Raw genomic sequence first — 21,771 nt, 5'->3', positions numbered from 1 at the left:
TACATTTACACAATGGAGTACTAGTCAGCTAATAAAAACAATGACTGCATAAAATTTTTAGGCAATTGGATGGAACTAGAAAATATCCTGAGTGAAGTAACCCAGTTACAAAAAAACACACATGATATTCACTCAATGATAAGTGGATTTTAGCCCCAAATCATGGAATACCTAAGATAAAATTCACAGATCATATGAAGCTCATGAAGAAGGAAGACCAAAATGTGGATGGTTCATTTCTTCACAGAAGGGAGCATAAAATACTCATGGAAAGAATACAGGGACAAAGAGTGGAGCAGTACTGAAAAAAAAAAAGGTTATCCAGAGACTGCCCCACCAGGGGATCCATCCCATTATGCTGCCACCAAACCCACTCACTACTGTTGATGCCAAGAAGTGCTTGATCATAGGAGCCTGATATGGGTATCTCCTGAGAGACTCTGCCAGAGTCCTACTGATACAGATGATAGTTGCAAGTAACAATTGGACTGAACAAGTGGACCCCAATGGAGGAATTAGAAAAAAGACTGAAAGAACTTATGGGGTTTGCAACCCCATACGAAGAACAACAATATCAACCAACCAGACCCCAGCAGAGCTCCCAGAGACTAAATGACCAACCAATGAGAACACATGGAGGGACCCATCACCCCAGCCACATAGATAGCAGAGGATAACACTGTCCAGCATCAATAGGAAGAGAAACCCTTTGTCCTGTTAAGGTTCATTTTTCCAATGTAGGGTAATGTCAGGGTGTTGAGGTTGTAGTGAACACATGGGAGGGAGTGCATCCTCATAAAAGCAGGGAGAGGGAGTATGGGAGGGGGAAAGGTGGTTACATTGGAAATATAAATACATAAATTATTCAAGAAAAATAAAATTAAAAAAATTAAAAATAAAATAAAGCAATACCATGACACAAACAATCAAAAAAGAATGGATGGAGAAAATGTGGTACATTTATACAATGCAATATTACTCAGCTTCTAAAAACAATGACAAGAAATTTACTAACCAATGGATGAAAGTAGAAAATACCATCCTGAGTGAGGTGCTTGAGTACCAGAAAGACAAACATGGTATGTCTTTCTTATACGTGGATAATCACCTCAAGGTAAAGAATGACCATGCTACAATCCACAGGTCTAAAGAAAGAAGCTGAGGATAAGTTATGATTTTCCTCATGTTCTAAGCAGCAAAGCCTGTGTACACACACATTCTTACCTACAGGTTACAACTCTAGTTGTAGTTTATAAGGTTTATATAAGCTATAGAGTTTATATAAGGGCTTAAATAAACTGGATTTTCTATGTGAATGGATTTGATATGATTTGAAAAAACAAATTACATCTCTGTATACATCTGAATTTCTTATTACAAATATGTATTTTTCATATCAAAATATGGTAATAACTAGACTTGGAGTTGCATACCTTGAACCTCGACTGATCTCAAAAACCTGGGCAGCCTAGTCCTTACCTTTAAAGATTGAAAAAGGCTAAGGGTGTGACCTATGATAGAGAATTGTCTAGCAAACACCATGATCTAGGTTCAGTCTCCTAGAGTGCCAGCACCAAAAGTGAAGGAATGAAAGAAAAGAAAGAGAGAGAGAGAGAGAGAGAGGGGAGGGAGGGAGGAGGAGGAGGAGGAAGGAAGGAAGGAAGGAAGGAAGGAAGGAAGGAAGGAAGGAAGGAAGGAAGGAAAGAGAAAAAAGGTTAACACATTGGACCGCATGCACAGTTTTAAACATATTTAAAGGTTAACAGTATCCTTTGATTTACTTTATTGGAAGTAAGTAAATTTGAAAGTGTGCCAATGCTTTAAAATAACTATTTGAATTAAATATTTGTGTTTAATTTTAATATTTATATGTATTTCAAAACATTGTACTCATAAGCATATAAAATATAAGATGTTAAAACTATACAAGTTGATAATCAGACCTATAAAGTGGTCAGAAATTTTTTCTTTGGCTTGATCTTACAGAAATACTCTAAAATGACAGTGATGTTAAATGATTTAGTCTCACCCTTCCCCCATAAACACTGAGCCCTTTGATGCCTCTTTCAGATGACTTAATCATGTTTCCTTTGGTTAGTCTCCCTTTACCTTGGTACCTTGAGAGGTCTCAGCTCACTGAGTGTACACACCCCACAGGTGTTTTAGAGGACTTCACACTTGTTCTTAATTATATGTTTTCTTGCTGAGTATCAGGATTCCCAGGTGCCAAGTGAGAGGTTCCTGAGCCTTTGAAGACTCACAGTGACCCTGTGAAGGGCAAATAATCTAGGGTTAAGTAGGTGCAAAGCAGATTATACTTCCAGGAAAGAAAGAAGTGTTTGGATACTGGTGGATTTGTCTCAGGAAAAAACAAAGCTTTATAAACTTGAAGCACACTGACCTGAAGCTACCTGTTTTATCTGTTTGTTGATGTGCTATTGGGGTTCACTAGTCCAAGATTTTCAACTGAACAGATATCTGTGTTTTATCAATTATTTATCAATATTAGTATGAAATTACTCATTGCTTTCTCTCTCCTGATTGTTCTCATTGTATTCCAGGAACAAATTTCTTGTTTCTCCTTAAGTAAACCTGCTTCTCCTGGCTACTATCAAGATGGGGATTTTGTTATTGGAGGAATCTTTTCCCTTAGAGTGACTGCTGGAGACACAAGAAGTAGATTTGGCTTTAAAGATACAATCTATATACCGGAATATGTTTATGTGTAAGTGTTTTGCTTCTCTCTTTAAAAAAAGTATTGTTTCTGGATTTCATACATATTCAACAATATTCGTTGTCCAAACCCACATCTATTGCTTCCTCTCGAATGTATAATGTCTCTACTCTTTCAACTTCATGCTCTCTCTGTCTCTGTCTCTGTCTCTGTCCCTGTCTCTCTTTCTCTCTCTCTCTCTCTCTCTCTCTCTCTGACACACATACACACACACACACACAACACACACACTTTTCAATCTACTGAGTTTACTTAGGCATTCTAGTGCTGTAGGTGTATAGGGCGTCATCTATAGTATAGGCAAACTACTAAGGCAAACCTCCTAAGGAATCTGACTCTCCCTTCCACAGTAGCCAGCAAATACCAAATACTCAGCCATGACTGGGTCTTTGTGTGTCTCTCCCCTACACATGCTGAATTCTCTTAAATACATAAGGAGGTGTTGAAAGCACTGTGCAGTTGAAAATAATTGTAGTTATTGAATGTATTTTACTAAGAATAAAATATACACAGTTCCTGCTTCAAATTTCCTACATGCTTTACTCCTCCATTTTATTTTCTCAGACATAAATAGCACAGTAAAAATTAAAATTGTACGTTTGAAAGTATGTGGTCGTGCAAAACTTTAAACCTAGAACTTGAGAAACAGAGGCAGGAGGATCTCTGTGATTCTGAGGTAAACCTAGTCCACATAGTGAGTTTCAGTCCAGCTTGGGCTAAAGAAGCAAGACTCTGTCTCAAAATAAAATTTGAAAACAAAAATTGTGAATTTGATATTCAGTTGTGCTATAAAATTTTAAGACTAATTCTTCTACAGTTTTAATATGGAATATCCTGATTGTTTTTTGAATTATTGTGTATATAGTTTATATGACTTAGATTGCTAGAAATAAAATTCCAGAACTTAAAAGGAAGCATGGGAGGATATACAGGGAGCAAAGAGAGGGAGGTAAATGATGTTATTATATTTTAATTAAAAATTAATATTAAAAAAGAACGCAGAAATAGTCTTTCAAATTTTTTCTCCTAGGGATCTCACCAAACATTATCAGCATATTTTGGCAATGGTTTTTGCTATAGAAAAAATCAACAAGGACACAAATATTCTATTCAATATGTCCCTGGGATTCTATCTCTTCAATGTTGACTTTATTGATATGAAGGCCGTGGAGAGTTCTATGGCTTTGCTCTCAGGACAGAGCCCCCCAGTTCCTAACTACAGCTGCAGGCCTGAGAAGACTGATAAGCTGGTTGCAGTGATAGGAGGCATTTCAACAGGAATATCAACCCAGATCTCCAGAGTTCTAAGTCTCTACAATGTCCCTCAGGTACGCAGAGAATCCTGGCTCCTTAGGTTAAATATAGTAATAAATACTAATTTATTCATTTATTGTGTATTGATGAGGAATAGAACTACATAAAATTTGAGTTATTTTAAAGCATAATTTATTCATAAAATAAAATTGTTTGTATAATAAATTTAATTTCAAAACATTTAAAATTAAAAATGTATAGATAAAAGTAATCACAGCCTGTATTCTGACAACTCCAAGAAAATTTCCTTTGCCATGGACCATTGTTAGTTTGGTCATTTTTGGGTATGCAGTATTAGAGCATCACAAAGCATGAGGTCAATTGTAAATTTACTCATGAATCTTCACTGTAACTACGGTGGGAATACTCCTGTTTCAATTTTCCTCTGTTAGAACAAAAATTGTAATTTCTGTCTTTGTTTAAAAAAACTCTCCATTCAGAAGATTTACAATTTTATGAGGTTCCATTTCTTGATTCTAGATCTTAAGAGCATAAGCCATTAATGTTCTATTCAGGAAAATTTCCCCTGTGTGTAGGTGTTCAAGGATATTCCCCACTTTCTCTTCTATTAGTTTAAGTATATCTAATTTTATGTTGATCTACTTGGACTTGAGCTTTGTACAAGGAGATAAGAATGGGTCAATTTGCATTCTTCTACATTCTGACCTCCAGTTGAACCAGCACCATTTGTTGAAAATGCTGTCTTTTCTCCATTAGATAGTTTTCGCTCCTTTGTCAAGAATAAAGTGACATAGGTGTGTGGGTTAATTTCTGAGTCTTCAATTCTATTCTAATGATCTACCTGCATGTCTCTGTGCCAATACCATGCAGGGTTTTGTTTTGTTTTTTTGTTTTTGTTTTTCTGTTTTGGTTTTGGTTTTTTGGGGTTTTTTGTTTGGTTGGTTGGTTTGGTTTTTTAATCAAAATTGCTCTGTAATACAGCTTGAGGTCAGGGATGGTGATTCCCCCAGATGTTCTTTCATTGTTGACAATAGTTTTCACTATGCTGTTTTTTTATTTCAAATGAATTTGCAAATTGCTCTTTCTAACTCTATGAAGAATTGAGTTGGAATTTTGATAGAGATTGCATTGATTCTGTAGATTGCTTTCAGCAAGATGGCCATTTTTACTATATTAAGCCTGCCAATCCATGAGCATGGGAGATCTTTCCATCTTCTGAGAGCTTCTTCAATTTCTTTCTTCAGAGATTTGAAGTTCTTGTCATACAGATCTTTCACTTGCCTGGTTAAAGTCACACCGAGGTATTTTATATTATTTGGGACTATTGTGAAGCGCATCATTTCCCTAATTTCTTTCTCAGCCTGTTTATCCTTTGAGCAGAGGAAGGCTATTGTTATGTTTAAGTTAATTTTATATCCAGCCATTTTGCTGAAGTTATTTTTCAGGTTTAGGAGTACTCTGGAAGAATTTTTGGGGTCACTTAAGTACACCATCATATCATCTTCATATAGTGATATTTTGACTTCTTCCTTTCCAGTTTGTATCCCTTTGACCTCCTTTTTTATCTTTTTGCTCTGTCTAGGACTTAAAGAACTATATTGAATAGGTAGGTAGAGAGTGGGAAACCTAGGACAAAACACCAATCAACAGATAGCAAAAAGGTCTTTACCAATCCTACATCTGATTGAGGGGTAATATCTAATATAGTCAACGAACTCAAGAAGTTAGACTCCACAAAATCAAATAGTCCTATTCAATATGGAGGACAGAGTTAAACAAAGAATTTTCAACTGAGGAATACTGAATGGCTGAGAAGCACCTAAAGAAATGTTCAACATCCTTAGTCATCAGGAAAATGCAAATCAAAACAACCTGAGATACCACTTCACACCAGTCAGAATGACTGAGATCAAAAACTCAGGTGACAGCAGATTTTGGGGAGGATGTAGAGATATAGGAACACTCCTCCATTGTTGGTGGGATTGCAACCAGGTACAACCATTCTGGAAATCAGTCTGGTGGTTCCTCAGAAAATTGGATATTGTACTACCTTAGGACCCAGCTATACATAAACTCTCCAAGGAAAATAAAATTAAAAAACTTTCTGTTTATCAGTAATGATTCCTTATAAACAATACTAGAGAGCTGGCATTTATAAGCCACTTTCATGTTAATTAGTAATAAGCATGAAAAGGATTACTTAGAACAAGTAACAAGTTACAAGTAATAGTGATTCAGTGCTTAATGTTTCCTACTATTCCAAGTGAAGTAACTTATATGTTAGTAAAATGAATCAGGATGCCATGTTGGTTTTTACTTATTTGTTTATTTTTGAGACAGGTTCTCAAATGCAAATTTTCCTGGCCTTGAACTTCCTATGTAATACAATATTGCCTTACAGAGATCCTCCTGCCTTTGCTTCTCTGAGGCAGAAAGTATGCACTACTATGCCTAATCATTTTTTTTATTTTTATGAGTTTTTAATGAGTTAATTTTAAGTATGTGACTATGGACATATGCTTATAACAACATTCATGATGAACACAATTTTTCATAAGAAATGCATATATAATTATACTCGTCTCATTTTTGTCACGGATCCTCCTACAGCATCTCAATAACTCCTGACCTCTCAGCTAACAGCTCCTTCTTCTGTTTTCCTGACATAGGATCCTTCCCTTTGCTCTGTAGCTTTTTCACTCCATGTAGCCCCCTGATCAGCCATGCAATGATCTGCTGAGCTACCAGAGTCCTTTCAGAAGAGCCTAGTCCAAGATGATATTTTGAATGTTTCCCCTAGCTTTTCTTTAGGTCTTTCAAAGTTTTAAGTTTTCCCCTAATGTCTCTGAGCTGATTAGAATGGAAGTTTTTGCACAGGGCAAAGAGGCCTACAACTCCTGTATAAATTTTCTACATGTGTTTAGATGTTTAGTTTCCCTAGGAACTTATGGTAGCCACTGTCTCTTCTCCAGTATATGTTTGTGACTATAGCTGTGTGCGTTTATCTATTGTTATTCTGTTTGGTTTGTGTTAACTGTTTTTCTTATGCCAACACCAGGCTGATGTGTTGCCATGGCTCAGTAGTATAATTTGAGATCTTGTATATGGATTGACATGTACCAATACCCTCTCTATTTAGGATGGCTTTGTCCAATGGTGTTTTTTTGTGGTTCCACATGAACTTTAGCCTTTGCTAGTTTTATGAAGAGCATCATAGGAAAGTTGATGAGAATTATGCTTAATAATATATAATTTGGGAATATTTTACATTATTAATTTTGCTAATCTGTGTGTGTCCAAGTTCCTTCTGTTTTCTACAGTATTTTTAAATGTCTTTAAAATATCCCAACTCTTTGCTTATGCTTATTGCTATTTTTTTTTATTATTTTTATTACACATGGGATTGCTCCCATGATTTCTTTATCATTATTGGTATATAGGAAGCTACTAGTTTGGATGTTTATTTTGTATACTGTTACTTTGATGACCATGTATATCAGGTCTAGGAGTTTTCATATTTAATGTTCCAGGAAGAGCCCACAAGAAAACACTGAGACATAAACATATCATATGCAAACAAGGATACTTTACTGTCTTGTCTTGTTAGAATTTTCTTACTATATTGGTTTTGCTTTTATTTCAAGCTAAAAATGAATGGCAAAAGGGAATACTCTCAAGACCATTGTTTGTAGCTTTACTAGTAAATTTTGAATTTTTCATCTGGCATTTTAGACATGTCAGTATTCCTATACTCAGTAGTTAAGGAGTTATTAGCTTTGGGTATTGCATTGTGTTGGGAATTCATGTTTCTTTTTCTCTGTGTTTAAGTTGGGTGTCTGCTGGCTTGGGTATTTCTTTTAGTTTTACTTGTGTATTTTCTTATTGAACTGTGTAATCCTATTATTTAGATATATTTTATTATTTTTAATATTGTGGAGAGAGGGGGGAAAGAAACAGAGACAGAGAGACAGAGGTAGACAGTGACAAACAAAAAGACAAAGAGAGAAAGAGAAAAAGACAGAAACAGAGAGAGAGACAGAAAAAGAGAGAATTCATAGGTGTGATGGGTTCTGGCACCACAGAGGCCAGATGTGTTGGAATTTCCTGAACTGGAGTTAGAAGTGGTTATAAATCACCTGACACAGTTGTTGGGAACTAAACTTTGGTCCTTAGAAACACTTTTTTGTCAGCATATGATATATGGTTTTCATTATCGCACATTCACATGCATTTTGTTCTTACTTTCTGCTTCCTGATGGCACTCACACCCTCTTGCCTTGCTGTTTTGCTCTTTGAACAAAGCTCTTTCAGTTTTAGCTCAGTGTTTTATTTCAATAGTCTCCTATAGTTTCTTCTATCATTCTAATAGGTCCCTTTCTATTCGTCTCTCTTCCTCTCTCTGTCTCTGTCTCTGTGTCTCTGTATCTGCCCCTGTCTGTCTCTGTCTCTCTCTGTCTCTCTATCTCTATCTCTCTCTATCTCTCTTTCTCTCTCTGTCTCTCTCTCTGTCTCTCTCTGTCTCTCTATCTCTCTCTCTGTCTCTCTCTCTCTCTCTCTCTCTCTCTCTCTCTCTCTCTCTCTCTCACACACACACACACACACACACACACACACACAGAGCTATGTCCCAAATAAAGGGACAAAGTGTATGCCTGGTTTATTTTGCTTTATAAAATATTTGTACTTCCCACACCCATCTTCCTCCAAATGTCTTTATTCTTTATGGCTGCATATAATTCTGTTGTGAGTATATACCTTGTTTCTGAATTTATCTATTCCTATTTATGGCATCTAGTTTGTTTGTTTCTTGGTTACTGAAAATAGTACACAGGAAAAAAGTGAACAATAAAATATGGGTGTGTTTTGTCATTTTCCTTGCTTTGCCTTGGAGCATGGAATATCTATATGAGTTGTAGTAGAGTTGAGTTGTGTGGTTGGTCTAACCTTATCATTTGTGAAACTCTCTGTTACTTCCATACTGGGCCAGTTTGGATTCCTAATAGCAGCAAGAGGCTTCCTGTTTTCTCACACCCACTATTTGGTTTGGTTTGATAATTAAGACTTATTTCATGGGTACAAGTGTTTCTCCTGCATGTATGGTATGTGAAACACATATGTGTATCTAGTGCCCATGGAGAAAGCCCAGAATAAGGTGTTGTGTCATCTGGTTACAGAGTTTACTAATGGTTGTGGGCTGCCATAGTGGTGCTGGAAATAAAAAACATGTCCTAAGCAGGAACATTTAAAGTTCTTAACTACTGAGCCACCTTTGCATCCCCCGCAACTTATTCCCATGTTGAAAATACCTACGATTGAGGTGAAAGAGTCTTAAGAGTATTTGTAATTTAGATTCCCCTGGTGGTTAAGGGTGTTCAACACTGTCAATATATTTATTAAATCTTTGTGTTTCTTAAATTTTAAGAACAATCCATTTAGTTAATTAACTGGTTTATTGATTTAATTATTCATGTTTTTTTAATTCAAGTTTAGCTATTCAACCTGTGGCCAGCAGGTTTCCTGGGGTGAATAATAGTTATGCACATGTTCAACAACAAGTTCAAAGTACTCACAATGTCTTGAGACATTTTTGTCATTTCTTTTGTAATTCAGTTGCACATGTCTTAAGTGTGAACTGTGTAACTGATCATGGTGTGCTGTCGACCATATTCTATACATATTTCATTTTCTTCATCATGTCGGCACTTTTGTTTGAGTTTTTCTCTGCAGAATAAGTAAACCATTTTATTATTTGTAAATGAATCCCTAATATATGCAAATAATTCCAATTTTACCTATGACAGATAACCTTTCTTTCTATTTCTTTGGAGCCTAAGTGCTGTATGTCTGTTCTCAAAGAGCTCCATGTGTTAGGTCCTCTATATGCTAAGTCCCACATCTTTTTTTCTTAATTAACCAACTATCAGAATTTATAAATATAAAAAATATATGATCTTGTATCATCTATTTAAAATGCTTACTTTTATGCATTTACTAATTTTTGAATATTTCTTTATCCTACTGTTTCTTTCCTCAAAGTATTCATGTTTATTTCATTTTCTGATTACTTCTTTCCTATTCCTCCTTCTTCCCCCTACCCAACCCTCTCTCCCACCAATTAACATGTATTGAGTATCTGTATCCAATTATCATGATTTTGGATCCCGTACGTGAAAAATTCACTAAACATCCAAACTCAGATGCCTGGTGAGAAGGGAGTGAATGGAGCTAGGCCATGAGGTGTGGATTATGGCAAGTACCAGTGGGCATCTGATTTTAGGAGATTATTATTTAGGAAATTTGTGTAGAAATGGAATCAAATCCTGATCTGAGCCATGGGACACCAGTGTATGCCAATACCACAAGTGTAAAGATAGAGAGAAGACTCAGTAAGGCACAGACAGTGAGACATTAAAACATTCACTGTGGTAGTCAGCCTTCTGTCCTAAGAAAGCTTACTTTAGGGTAGTTGACTATTGATTAAGCATTGCAGAAAGAAAATAGGCATAGAAACTTCAAGGGGGGATATAGCCATTACTAGTGAATTTTAAGCTGCATCATAGATTCGTCTTTATTGGTTAATTAGTTATGGATTTGTGGCTTTAAGTAAAAATGGCCTTTATTGTTAATATTTCTATACTTCTATCATCAGGAAGACAAAAATTTTGGTATGGGAAGTGACAAATTTGCAAATGCTCTTATTTGACCAGTTTCCTTGAATAGAGAGAAGGAGATAGACACTCTGTGGCCATGTTTGATAAGTTTTGTAGAAGTGTAATAAAAAGATACATTTCCTGTGAGCAGTGATTAGAAAGTGGTCAGTCATAGGTAACAAATAGGTACTTCTTAGCAAAGTTATCTAATTGTTTAATTTCTCCTAGAGTGCATTAAGAGATAAGGTAAGCCAAATCACTTGAGAATAAACGTAATTGTCTTGTCTTAAGGTGTAACTTTCTTTATGTTTAGATCAGCTATGCTCCTTTTGACCAGAGTCTTGGGACCGGAGTCCAGCTGCAGTCTCCATACCAGTTTCCTGTGCACACCACAGCTCTGTATCAGGGAATAATTCAACTGCTACTATACTTCTCTTGGGTCTGGGTTGGCCTGGTGGTTCCAGATGATGTGAGGGGAGAACTCTTCCTTAGGGACATCACAGAGGAGATGAACAACCATGGGCTTTGTGTTGCATTTGCAGAAAAAGTTCCAGAATTTCCCGCTAAGGACACAGTAAACAGGGAACTTTTTATGGAAAGATTCACATTGACCCGTGTTATTGTTGCATTTGGTGACACATATTCTCTTCTGAGATTTGTCTACAACATCTTTTGCAATACCCCTTTTGGTAATGTCTGGGTCACAACTTCTGATTGGGATATCACCACATTACCCTTTCAACAAAATCTAGGTTATACATATTTTGGTGGAGGATTATCATTTTCTGTTCACACGGATGAAATTCTGGGATTCAAGGATTTTCTCAGAAGTGTCCAACCTAGGAAATACCCTCAAGATATCTTTATCCAGGATGTGTGGTCAAATTTATTTGAATGTCCTTATTTAGATCAGCACTGGATCAGGGAACTGAGTCAATGTGAGCAAAATGGCAACCTCAGTACACGACCTCTGCATCTTTGGGATATGAATACCTCACCCTCAAGCTACAAAATCCATGCTGCTGTATATGCCGTTGCCCAGGCCCTTCATGAGGAGCTGTCACTCATTGTAGAAGGAGACTTATTGAATAAAGGTATACCCCGAGCTCCTCTCCCAGGGAAGGTACCAATCACTCGTCTTCTGTTTTCCTGGGCATTGGGCCTGTATGCTCTTCATTTTGATTTATGATCTTTCCTAATTATTGTTAGAAAAATACTACTGTTGTTAGTATATTTCTTTAAGCACCTGTCTCCTTCTTCAAAATATTCATGTTTATTTCAGTAACATAAACAATAGTCTTAGAGAAAAAAATGAACTGCATTGAAATGTTGAAAGTTGAGCTAACATTACTATCAGAAAACAATACATGCACGATGCTGAAAAATTGTTATTTTATTTTAAGCATATTCAAACAATGATATTTATGCCCTTTAATTGTCACATATCTTTTCTTATTGCTTTTAATGATTTGTGAAGAGATTTGTACAAGTATAAATATGGCAGATGTTAAGGGATTTTAGGTACATTTGATACCAATAGCTTGTTTTGTTTTGATAAATATCCTAGAAAGATCACATAGCTCTATAAAGCTAGACATTATGATCCATGATTGTTATCCAACTCGTAGCAGGTTGAAGCAAAAGGATATGAGTTTGAAGCTAGTCTGGGCTGTATAGACACAGCTTGTCTTTAAAATCAGATCCTAAACCCAACTGAAACAAAAACAGGTTGTTTTAAATGAAACTGGATTGAATCCGAGGCACTAAACATGACATATCAACTTTCTACCTGTTTATCCCTCTACACCTGCTTATCTTTTCCACAGCTATTGGACATCCATCCATTTAGTTTGTTTGGTTTATTGCTGCTGCTGTCTTTAGTTCTTTATACATTTAGGATATTATTTCTCTGTAAAATGTAGAGTTGACATAAATCACTTCCCAGTATATAGGCTGTCATTTTGTCCCTTTGAAGTTGTCCATTGCCTTGCAGAAACTTCTGGGTTTCATGAGGTCCCATTTGTTAATTGTTGATCTTACTACCTACACTATCAGTGTTCTGTTTAGGAAATTGTCTTCTGTGCCAGTGTGTGCAAGGCTGCTCCCTATTTTCCTTCCATCGAGTTCAGTGTGACTAGTTTCATGTGATAGGTAATTGGCCTTAAGTTTTGTGCAGGTGATAAATATGGATCTACTACATTTGTCAACATAAAGACATCTAATTAGAAGAGCACCATTTTTTAAAGATGCTTCCTTCTTCCATTGTGTAATTCTGGTTTCTTTATCAAAAATCAGGTGTCCATAGGTGTGCAGATTTATTTCTGAATCTTCATTTTGATTCCATTGCTCAACATGAGTGTATTTATGAAAATAAGTTGTGGCATTTACTACAATAGCACCATGGTACAATTTAAAATTAGGGTTGGTGATATTTCTGGAAGTTATTTTAATAACTTTAATAAGATAATAAATTATTGTGTTAATTCCTCTGTTCCACGAGTGTGGGAATTCTTTCCATCTTCAGATATCTTCTTCTATTTCTACTTTCTAAGACTTAAAGTTTTATCATACATGTCTTCTGCATGCTTTATTTAGCTACCCCAAAATATTTTCTGGTCTTTGTGGATATTGCAAAGTGTTGTTTTCCTAATTTTTTCCCCAGTCTGTTTGTAATTTTTATATAGGAAGGCTACTGATTTTTTAAACTTAATGTGTGTCTAGCCACATCACTGAAAGTGTTTTATCAGTCATAGAAGTTCCCTGGTAGAGGTTGCTTATGTATATTATCATATCATCTGCAAATAGTGATATCTTGAAATTTTATTTTCTTATTTGTATCCCTTGATCTCCTTTAGCTAGCTATCTTATTGCTGTAATGTCTGTTTGGTTTATAACATCTGTTAGCTTCAGTATTTGTTGAGTTTTTGTCTGTTTTGTATGAGTGAGTGAGTGAATGTGTGAATGTATATGTGTGTGTGTGTGTGTGTGTGTGTGTGTGTGTGGTGTGTCATATATGTCTATTGCTGGCATGAATCAGTTCTAAGATAAATGTTTGATATACAGAACAATAATGAAAGCCACAGGAACATACAGTTAAGAAAAGAAAGGGGAGTAAAAGTAACTAGGTTTATTTGCATCTCAGTGATTTATAGTGCAAGTTCTGACCATTGTTTTTCATGTTTAGCTCCATCCATTCTTACAAAATGGCCAGCTAGGGAGAAGCACCAATGAGGAGACTGTTGTGAACAAGGAAGTTTCAGCAACCAAGCTTGACATCTTTAATTACCAGTCTCTGCAGAGCGGTACCAAAGCTCAAGTGAAAGTTGGCGAGTTTGTCTTTGAGTCTCACAGTGTTCAGCATTTTTCCCTAAATGACGAACTCATAACGTGGGGTGAACACCACAGTCAGGTGAGAATCTTTCAACTCAGCACCATGTGCTGATCTCAAACTGGAATTCCTAGGAAAACAGGGTTCACAGAAGTCATCAGTTTTGGGCCTAAGAAGAGCAAAGAGGGTCAATTGTCAAGACATAATTTTCTGGTCCCAGAATAGCAAGGGAGAGTTCCCAGAAGTCATCAGCTTCCGGGTTCCAGAACAGTAAGAAAGAGTTAATGGGCAGAAGTCATTAGACTTTGGCCTTCATCCATCACTGTGTCCCACTTCAGTGCCTGAATGTTTTTGAGACACCAACAAGTCACCTTTTTCCTGTTTATTCTTATAAGTATTTGGTATATCCTATTTCTGACTCACTTGGTCAAATCTTTCTCTGATTCTTCATTTCATCTGCTCCTCAATTAGAAGTTATTTTCAAACATGGGTATTCCTTCTTCAAATTAATTTTACCTTCTGTGTTTGGGATTAAAGATGTGTACTAAGGGCTGAAACATACCACAACTAAAAACAGCTTTTTTTTTAGTAAATAACACAATCTTGGGGTTCACATTGTGATTAAATATGCTGTGACAGGTATCTCTGGATTTGAATTTTAAAACTATATGCACATTAATCCCCTTATTGTTAGAACTGTTAACCCTGAATATCTCAGTGATGTGATAAAACCTGATGATACATAGTAACAGAGAACATTATGATCTTCAAGAGACACAATAAATTTTCTCCAATGGAAGACACTGGTTATACCAACCACTCTAAGGGAATATATATATATGTATATATATATATATATATATATATGTATATATATATATATATTCACAGTTTGGTGGGTTTTGTTTTGTAATATTTAAAAATTGTTTTAAATATACTAAAATACATTATATAAAAATAAAAATATGGTAGAGCGCTTGCCTAGCAAGCAAGGCCCTGGTTCGGTCCCCAGCTCGAAAAAAAAAAAAAAAAAAAGAAAAGAAAAGAAAAAAAATATGAGGTCAATGGAAGGAAATAAAGCCAGAGTTCAAAAGAGAGAGGGGGAGAAGTAAAAGGAACAGAAACTTTAGCTTCCCATTCTCTAAAAGCATGTTCTTTCTTGGTTGTTGCAGTACACAGGCCTGCTGACATCTACCGTCTCAATGCTAGTACTGAGTGTCATACATTGACTGCCTCCCCTTCTCTCATGTCTCCTATACAGACTCCATTTGCTGTTTGCAGTCAAAGTTGCACGCTTGGATTTAGGAAATCACCTGTTGAAGGGAAACCATTCTGTTGTTTTGATTGTCTCCCATGTCCAGATGGAGAGATTGCAAATGAAACGGGTACTTCTAAAATAAATATGAATATGGACAATTTTGGAAATAGTCCTGAATTTGGAAGTTTCTAGAAATTGTTCTGAATGTAGAAATTTCTAGAAAAGATTCTGAATGTGGAAATTATTCTCGATGGGGCAGGTGTGAGTAACACAGAGCCTGAAGACACAGTTACAGTTATATACCTAATTCCTAATACTTTAACACAAGTTCTTGCTGGGTGGAGGTGGCACAAAATTTTAATACCAGAATTCGGTAGATGGATATCTGGGTTCAAAGCCAGTCTGGTCTACAGAGTTAGTTCCAGGAGAGCCAGAGTTGCATAGAGAAACCCTGTCTTCAAAAACAGACAAACAATCTTGATTTCAACCCAGTCATGTTTGGTACTGTTGTTTATTTGTTGATTGATTTGTTTTATTTACTATGCTGCCCATATTGTTCTCAAACCTCTGGCCTCCAGAAATCCTCCAGGCTCACTCTTCTGTATGACTAAGACCACAGATGTGTGCTCCTACATCTGACTCTGCTTTGTCTTCTGCATGTCTGCCTTGAGTTCAGTTTCTTTTCTTTGTACACCTGCTTTTCAGCAATGGTTCTGTTAGCAATGTGTAAAGTTAGTGCTCCTGGAATACTACAGGTTATGAGCAATGCATAAAGTTAGAGCTCCTGTATACCCTAAACCATTAGCCATCCCGTATACCCTAAAAAGGTTAAAGCTGGGGCTCCTTGGATAGACTAAACAGTGCTCCATGTGTTCTCTAAACTATGAGATGCATTATAAAGCATGACATTATTTCATCTTTATAATAAATGTTGATAATAATCTAAAATTTTCTCACAAGGAAATTAAACTTCAGAGAAAATATATAAACTTCCTATGATCATACAACGTAGAGACAGCTGAGACAAAATAAAGTCTTGTCAAATGAAAGGAACTCCTAAAAACACTTTATCAGAGTGACATTGATGGTAGATATACTGCTCCTTTCCTGGGACCCTGGGTCCTGTTTCAGACATTTCCTATAGCAAATAGCCATAGCTCCATAAATACTTGCTTAATGACTAAATACGTATTTACTGTATGACTTAATACATTTCCTTTGAAATACTTTAATTCTTCTGAGAGCTCTCATTATGTTTTCCCTGGTCCTGTAAGCTAGCATGAGGCTACTATACAAACACACACTGAGAGATCCCAGAGGATGAATGATGTGCAGAGTTGTGAGTGATGTGTGGGGTTTGACTGATGTATGAAGATGCTCCAGCCACTGTACCCTGACTGTCCAGCTGTCACTTCTCTGTCAAATTCTAATAACAAAGACTCCCCAGAGCACACCAGCAATGCTTTGTGTTCTTACTTCTCATCTAATATTTTTTTTGAATCAGGTATTTGCAAGGCCCATTTGACTCTCATGAATGAAACCTGTATTTATCAAACACAGGTTAAAAGAAGGTCCTTTTTGTTTATTTTGGTAGCAACATAGTCATAGGCCAAACTAACTACTTCCTAACTGCTGAGCTTGTGGACAAGCACCACCAAACCCTTGATCTTTATTCTTTTTCTTTTTAGATAACTTCTTCTTATTATTGGCTATTTTAAATTTACTTTTCAAATGTTATTGCCTTTCCAAGTTTCCAGACAATAAACCACAAATACCATCCTCTGCCCCTTCTATGAGGGTATTCTCCCACCCTGCCAACCACTCACCCCTTCCTGCCTCCCCACCCTGACATTCCCTACACTGGGGAGTTCAGTCATGTCAGGATCAAGGACTTCTCCTCCCATTGGTGCCCAACAAAGCCATCCTATGCTACATATGTAGCTGGAGCCATGGGTCTGTCCATGTGCACTCTATGGGTAGTGATTTAGTCTCTGTGAGCTCTGGTTGGTTGCCATTTTTCTTTTTATGGGGTCGCATGCTCCTTCAATCCTTTCTCCAACTCCTCCAATAGGGACCCCATTGTCAGTTCAATGTTGGATGCTAGCATTCACTTTGAATTTGTCATGCTCTGGCAAAGCCTCTCAGGAAACAGTTATGTCAGGCTCCTGTAAGCATGCACTTCTTGGCATCAACAATGTTGTCTTGGTTTGGTGGCTGTATATATGTGGGCTGGATCTGCAGGTGGGGCAGACTCTGAATGCCCATTCCTTAAGTCGTTGCTACAAACTTTGTCTCCATATTTCCTCCTATGAATATGCTTATTCCCCCTTTTAGGACAGACTGAAGCATCTGCATTTTGGTCATCCTTCTTCTTGAGCTTTTTGTTGTCTGTGGATTGTGCCTTGGGTAATTTGAGCTTTTGGGTTAATATCCACTTTCCAATGAGTATATACCATGTGTGTGTTTTGTGATTGGGTTACCTCACTCAGGATGACATTTTTTAGTTCCATTCACTTTCCTCTGAATTTCATGAAGTCATTGTTTTTAATAGCTGAGTAGTACTCCATTGTGTAGATGTACCACATTTTCTGTATCCATTGGTCTGTTGAAGGATGTCTGGGTTTTTTCCAGCTTCTGCCTATTACAAATAAGGACACTATGAATACAGTGGAGACTGTATCCTTGTTATACGTTGGAGCATATTTTGATTACAGAAGTATTATAGCTGGGTCCTCAGGGAGTACTATGTCCAATTTTCTGAGGAAACACCAGACTGATTGCCAGAGTGGTTGTACCAGCTTGCAATCCTTCCAACAATGAAGGAGTGTTCCTCTTTCTCCATATCCTCACCAGCATCTGTTGTCACCTGAGTATTTGATCTTAGCCATTCTGACTGGTGTGAGGTGCAATCTTATGGTTGTTTGATTTTCATTTCCCTGATAACTAAGGATGTTGACTGAACATTTCTTAAGGTACTTCTCAGCCATTCAATATTCCTAAGTTAAAAATTCTTTGTTTAGCTCTGTACCCCAATTTTTAATAGGGTTATTTTACTCTCTGGATTTTAACTTCTGGAGTTCTTTGTATATATTGAATATTAGCCCTCTATCAGATGTAGGATTGGTAAAGATCTTTTCCCAATCTCTTGGTTGCCATTTTGTCCTAATGACAATGTCTTTGCCTTACAGAAGCTTTGCAATTTTATCAGGTCCCATTTGTCTATTCTTGATGTTAGAGCATGAGCTATTGGTGTTCTGTTCAGGAAATTTTCCCCAGTGGCTATGCGTTTGAGGCTCTTCCCCACTTTTTCTTCTATTAATTTGAGTGTATCTGGTTTTATGTGGAGGTCCTTGATCCATTTGGACTAAGCTTTGTACAGGATGATAAGAATGAATTGATTTGCATTCTTCTACATGCTGACCTCCAGTTGAACCATCATCATTTGTTGAAAAAAATGCTGTCTTCTTTCCACTGGATGGTTTTAGCTCCTTTGTTAAAGATCAATTGACCATAGGTGTGTTGGTTCATTTCTGAGTCTTCAATTCTATTCCATTGATCTACCTGCCTGTCTCTGTAATAATACCATGCAGTTTTATCACTATTCCTCTGTAGTACAGCTTGAAATCAGGGATGGCGATTCCCCCAAGAAGTTCTTTTTTGTTGAGGTTAATTTTTGCTATTCTGGATTTTTTGTTATTGCAAATGAATTTGCAAATTGCTCTTTCTAACTCTAAAAAGAATTGAGTTGGAATTTTGATGGTATCACATTGAATCTGAAGATTGCTTTTGGTAAAATGGCCATTTTTCTATATTAATTCTGTGAATCTGTGATGAATTCCACATCACACACACACACACCAAGCCTGCTCATCTTCCCCCTCCCCTTTTATCTACCTTCCACTCTTGCAAACTCCCCGAGCTTCACAGAAGCAGAAAAAAATCTCATTGTGAAAGCTATAATATATCACAGTGAGTCGCTTTTTTACCCTTATTTATCATAAATATTCAAAGGCTTACCTCCACCTCTACCTTTTTTTGAAAAGACATTATGTGAAGAAGCTTATTAAATTTTTCCACAAAAGTACAGAAAACTCAAATAACATAAATGCATGTAGTAAATATACATTGAAAATTAAGTATAAAATCATTTTCCTGTAATAAACTTCTAATCAGAATCCAATCAAGGATTTTTAAGGAATTCGCAAATACAAGCATTTCTTTATAAGAGAATACTATTCCCCTCTAAAATGTATTACCTTCAGTATTATTTCTAAAACAAAGATACATCCTTTTGTGAAATCAAAAGGATGAAAGAAACAAAAGAAAATGCTGCAGTTACTAAACATAGATGTCATTAAACTCTAGGAAGTTTTACTTTCTAGGCCTTCCATAATAACAATCAAGAGCTCCCAGGGATAAGAGCTCCAGGGATCATTGTGGACTACAAGGCAGAAAGATTTTAAGTGCCAGTGAGCAGACCTCTTTAATGAAGCAGAAGTTGCTAGAAATGACAGAATCTTTGAGCACATATCCATTCGGAGGCATGCAACAGATCTGCAACGGATCAAGCCAGATCAAGTCAGATCAAGCCAGATTAAGCCAGACAAAATCCCTAAATGAATGGAGGACATGCTCATGATGCCCTTGCACTAGATAAGACCTATTGGCACTTGATGGATACTGGAGAGAAAGAGTCAGTTTTCTTCAGGTAGGAGGTCCTGATAGGTTGCCCATGTCATGGTAGAGGGACCTACATCCATATGGATACACGCAGCATTACACGAGCACAGTGGGTTAAAAAAAAAAGCACATGAAGTTGGGAGGAAAAATTGTTGGATGGAGCGAAAGACATGCAGTGTGAAGAAATTGGTGGTATATTTGATCAAAACACATTATATGCATGGATGAAATTCTCAAGCAATAAATAGATCTTTAATGAAGAAAATGAACAAGGAAAGAAAGAGATTAACAGCTTGAAGGTGTATGTCTCTCTTCCTTTCATATGTAATCAAACGTATTTTTCATATCATCTGATTTCCTCTCATTTCATTTCAAGATTTCTGATTCTCTCATATTTTTCGAGTCTACTCACATTCTGAATATTCTATGGATTCAGCTGTATATGTATTTTTCTCTCATGAACCAGCATGACCCTGGTTCAGTGAACATAACCAGGGATATTTGCTTCAGAATTCAACAATGGTTGTGTTCAAGATATATGTCCCATACATATATCTGGGGAGTGAAATGTGGAATGTAATAAACCTATCTGTCTCTATTTTAGATATGGATCAATGCATCAAGTGTCCTGAAGATCAGTATCCAAATAAGCAGAGGAATCAGTGTCTCCCTAAAATTACAGCATTTTTGTCCTGTGAAGATCCTCTGGGAGCTGTTTTCATCTCCTTGGCCATTAGTTTTTCTGCCTTTTCAGCTATGATTTTAGGATTATTTATCTGCTATCGGGACACACCCATTGTCAGAGCAAATAACAGAAATCTCAGTTATCTCCTCCTGGTTTCTCTAATGCTCTGTTTCTTTTGCTCATTAATATTCATTGGCCAACCTAGAACAGTCACTTGTGTCTTGAGACAAACAATTTTTGGGGTTGTATTTTCTGTTGCTGTTTCTACTATCTTGGCAAAGACCTTCATTGTGGTTGTGGCCTTCAAGGCCATCAAACCAGGAAGCACCTTACAAACATGGATGGTGACCCGAGTCTCAAATGCTATAGTCTTCTGTGGTTCCATCATTCAAGTGTGCATCTGCACAGTCTGGCTGGGAACGTATCCCCCTTTCCCTGATGTCGACGTGCAGTCAGAGTTTGGGCAAATCATCCTCTGGTGTAACGAGGGCTCCACCCTTGCCTTCTATTGTGTTCTGGGGTATTTGGGCTTTCTGGCCAGTCTCAGCTTGCTTATTGCTTTCCTGGCGAGAAGCCTACCCAACAGCTTCAATGAAGCAAAAACAATCACATTCAGCATGCTGGTTTTCTGCAGTGTGTGGATTTCTTTTGTACCCGCTTACCTGAGCTCCAAAGGCAAAACCGTTGTGGCTGTGGAAATTCTTGCAATTCTGGCTTCCAGTGCTGGCTTACTGGGCTGTATATTTCTTCCTAAATGCTTTGTGATCCTACTGAGATCAGATGACCTTCCAAAAAAGAAGTTCTTTAAATGATTTCCTCCTTAATGCATAGGAATTGATTGTGATTTGTATGAAAAGAACCATGTAGAAATAAAGATTCAAAAGAGTGGTGTGAATTCAGTGCATTCCACTAAACAATGGTAGCTGCTTTCCAATCATGTGTCACTACTGTCATTGGAAATAAACAGTCACAGTGAGCCTAGCCAACACATGTTAGATAGTTGCCAACTAGAGATGACTTTCTCTGTGTTTCTTTAAATCAGTTTTCTCATTTTCAATGTCATGTAACAGGACCGGAAAATATTAAGGAGGAAAATGAGAATGAATCATTTGTGTGGAAACAAAAGTAACAGATGTTTTAAAATGTGTTTCCTATCTGTTC

General features: G+C 36.8%; 1 protein-coding gene across 1 annotated transcript; it reads left to right on the top strand.

Moving 5' to 3' along the window:
- Positions 1 to 2,510: 2,510 nt before the first annotated feature.
- On the top strand, positions 2,511 to 21,422 carry LOC116903298 (vomeronasal type-2 receptor 26-like). Its single transcript, XM_032905721.1, has 6 exons — positions 2,511 to 2,725; positions 3,765 to 4,062; positions 10,973 to 11,782; positions 13,844 to 14,068; positions 15,249 to 15,372; positions 20,530 to 21,422. Exons 1-6 carry the CDS (start codon positions 2,511 to 2,513, stop codon positions 21,420 to 21,422), a joined length of 2,565 nt encoding a protein of 854 aa, XP_032761612.1.
- The last annotated feature ends 349 nt before the right edge of the window (positions 21,423 to 21,771 follow it).

The sequence above is a fragment of the Rattus rattus genome, chromosome 6, assembly GCF_011064425.1.
Source record: "Rattus rattus isolate New Zealand chromosome 6, Rrattus_CSIRO_v1, whole genome shotgun sequence".
NCBI lineage: Eukaryota > Metazoa > Chordata > Mammalia > Rodentia > Muridae > Rattus > Rattus rattus.
The sequence above is the reverse complement of the archived record's forward strand: the minus strand, read 5'-3'. Positions and strand labels throughout refer to the sequence as shown.

Excerpts from the sequence above, each read along its gene's own strand:
- LOC116903298 (XM_032905721.1), top strand. The coding sequence starts at position 2,511 with ATGAAATTACTCATTGCTTTCTCTCTCCTGATTGTTCTCATTGTATTC. Across the intron at positions 4,063-10,972 it reads GTCTCTACAATGTCCCTCAG|ATCAGCTATGCTCCTTTTGA; the intron begins GTACGCAGAGAA and ends CTTTATGTTTAG. Across the intron at positions 14,069-15,248 it reads GGGGTGAACACCACAGTCAG|ACTCCATTTGCTGTTTGCAG; the intron begins GTGAGAATCTTT and ends TCTCCTATACAG.